The sequence below is a fragment of the Octodon degus genome, unplaced genomic scaffold, assembly GCF_000260255.1.
Source record: "Octodon degus isolate 3935 unplaced genomic scaffold, OctDeg1.0 scaffold00002, whole genome shotgun sequence".
NCBI lineage: Eukaryota > Metazoa > Chordata > Mammalia > Rodentia > Octodontidae > Octodon > Octodon degus.
In genome coordinates this window covers 27,903,146-27,904,781 of record NW_004524578.1, presented here as the reverse complement: position 1 = coordinate 27,904,781, position 1,636 = coordinate 27,903,146, and the positions used below count along the sequence as shown (strand labels likewise).

Sequence of the window (1,636 nt, the reverse complement as noted above, 5' to 3'; positions counted from 1 at the left end):
GATAACTCAGTGGTCTAAAACATCTGCTTAGGTAAGAGTATGGACTGTGATTTGATCCCGGCACCACATGCTGTGTTAGCCCTGCCCCCAAAGCAGGCTGAGCTGCAATCCCCCCCCAAAAAAAAATTATTTTTTTTTTTAGATCTTCAACCCATTTATATTTTAGTTTAGTATAAATGTGAGAGATACAGGTCAGCCTTAGGTTTCCCAGCAGCATTTGCTAAAGAGGCCATCTTCTAGTATGTTTTTGGTCTCTTTGTAAAAGATCTTGTGGTTCAGAAAGACTTTTGTTCTATTTTATCTAAAGTCTATTCTTTTTGAGTTTTCTGGTATATTTCTGGTCTTTGCTCTTGTATTTATTTCTACTGCTTTTACTTCTTGTGTTTATTCCATCAGCCACATTTCTGCAGTAAGTCGGTTGTCCTGTCTTCATTGTCAGACACAGAATTATTTTTCTTCTTGTGACACTTGACAACTAGTGAGAACAATACTTTATTTCTGGTTTTTTGAGACAGGGTGTCACTATATAGCCCAGGCCGGCCTCATAATTGTGGTGATCCTCCTGGCTCAGCCTCCTATGTGCTGAGATTACAGGTGTGCACCACCACACCTGGCCCCCATTCTTTTGCCTTGACAATATCTAAAAATGATAACCTAAGTGGAACCCTTCACAGTTGTGTAAAGTAAGCATTTCTTTTCCTTTCCCTGTCTTCCTTTTTTCGGGGGGGAGGGGGAAGAGGGTATTTTTAAGAACTTTAAAATACTACTGCGAGGGAAAAGGTAAGAATCATTTGTGGAGTCTATGTGCTAAATCTATAGTAGGTTCTTCTTTAAGCTTATATGTAATAACTGTAACATACTCTCAAGAGATCCTAGAGCTACAGGGAACTATTTGGCCACATTCTTCCTACGTACAAAATACCTGGGTATGTGGCAGCTTGGATAGGCTCTGTGCTCACACGATACACAATACAGTCACCAGCAGTACAACACAGAGTAAGCAGTAGCCAGACAGGTAGCACAGGAGAGAGTAGGGGAGGAAGGGCTATAGCTCCAGTTCAAAGTGGGCAGGACACAGGAATGGGGGCTGCTTCTGTACTTGTCAAGGACAGTACCATGTAAGAGACCATGCTCTTTCCTTCAGAAGCAGTCCAGCAGTGAACGAGGGGTAATGACACCCAAGCCTCCAGGAAGCCTCTCCACAGCTTGCACTCCCGCCAGCCAGCAGCGCTCACAAGGCCAGGCCCAAGGCCCTGTCAGGAGGAGCGCTATGAGTCTAAAAGGGTCAGCTAAGCACTCTGTTCTCTCAGCGACGAAAATGAACGTCAGGTAAGGAGTTCACTTCTAAAGTGTAGCCAGGGGTATGATTTCAGGTAGACGGGATGTAAGTAAAAGGGAAAACAAAAGGAGCAGCAACACAAAGATCAGTTTTAAGTTCTCATCTTTCTTTACATTAGGGCTCAGTTTTGTTTGATCCAACTTTCTTAGGCACACATTTGGTAAGTAATGATAGTAAGATATATTTGGTTAATCTTTATTTTTTTATGTTAGTGATATTTTTCCTTTTGGAATTCTATTTACTGAATTAGGCTGGAATATGAGGTACCTATAATTCATGGTTCTAGATTCATTTAAT

At 41.7% G+C, this 1,636-nt stretch overlaps 1 protein-coding gene across 1 annotated transcript in view; it reads left to right on the top strand.

Moving 5' to 3' along the window:
* Positions 1 to 1,636, top strand: part of Nusap1 (nucleolar and spindle associated protein 1) — a 32,443-nt gene that overhangs the window by 19,341 nt on the left and 11,466 nt on the right. The window contains exon 4 of the mRNA XM_012513961.2: positions 1,145 to 1,329. Coding sequence (XP_012369415.1) covers positions 1,145 to 1,329 — 185 coding nt within the window. The remainder of the gene's footprint in view (positions 1 to 1,144; positions 1,330 to 1,636) is intronic.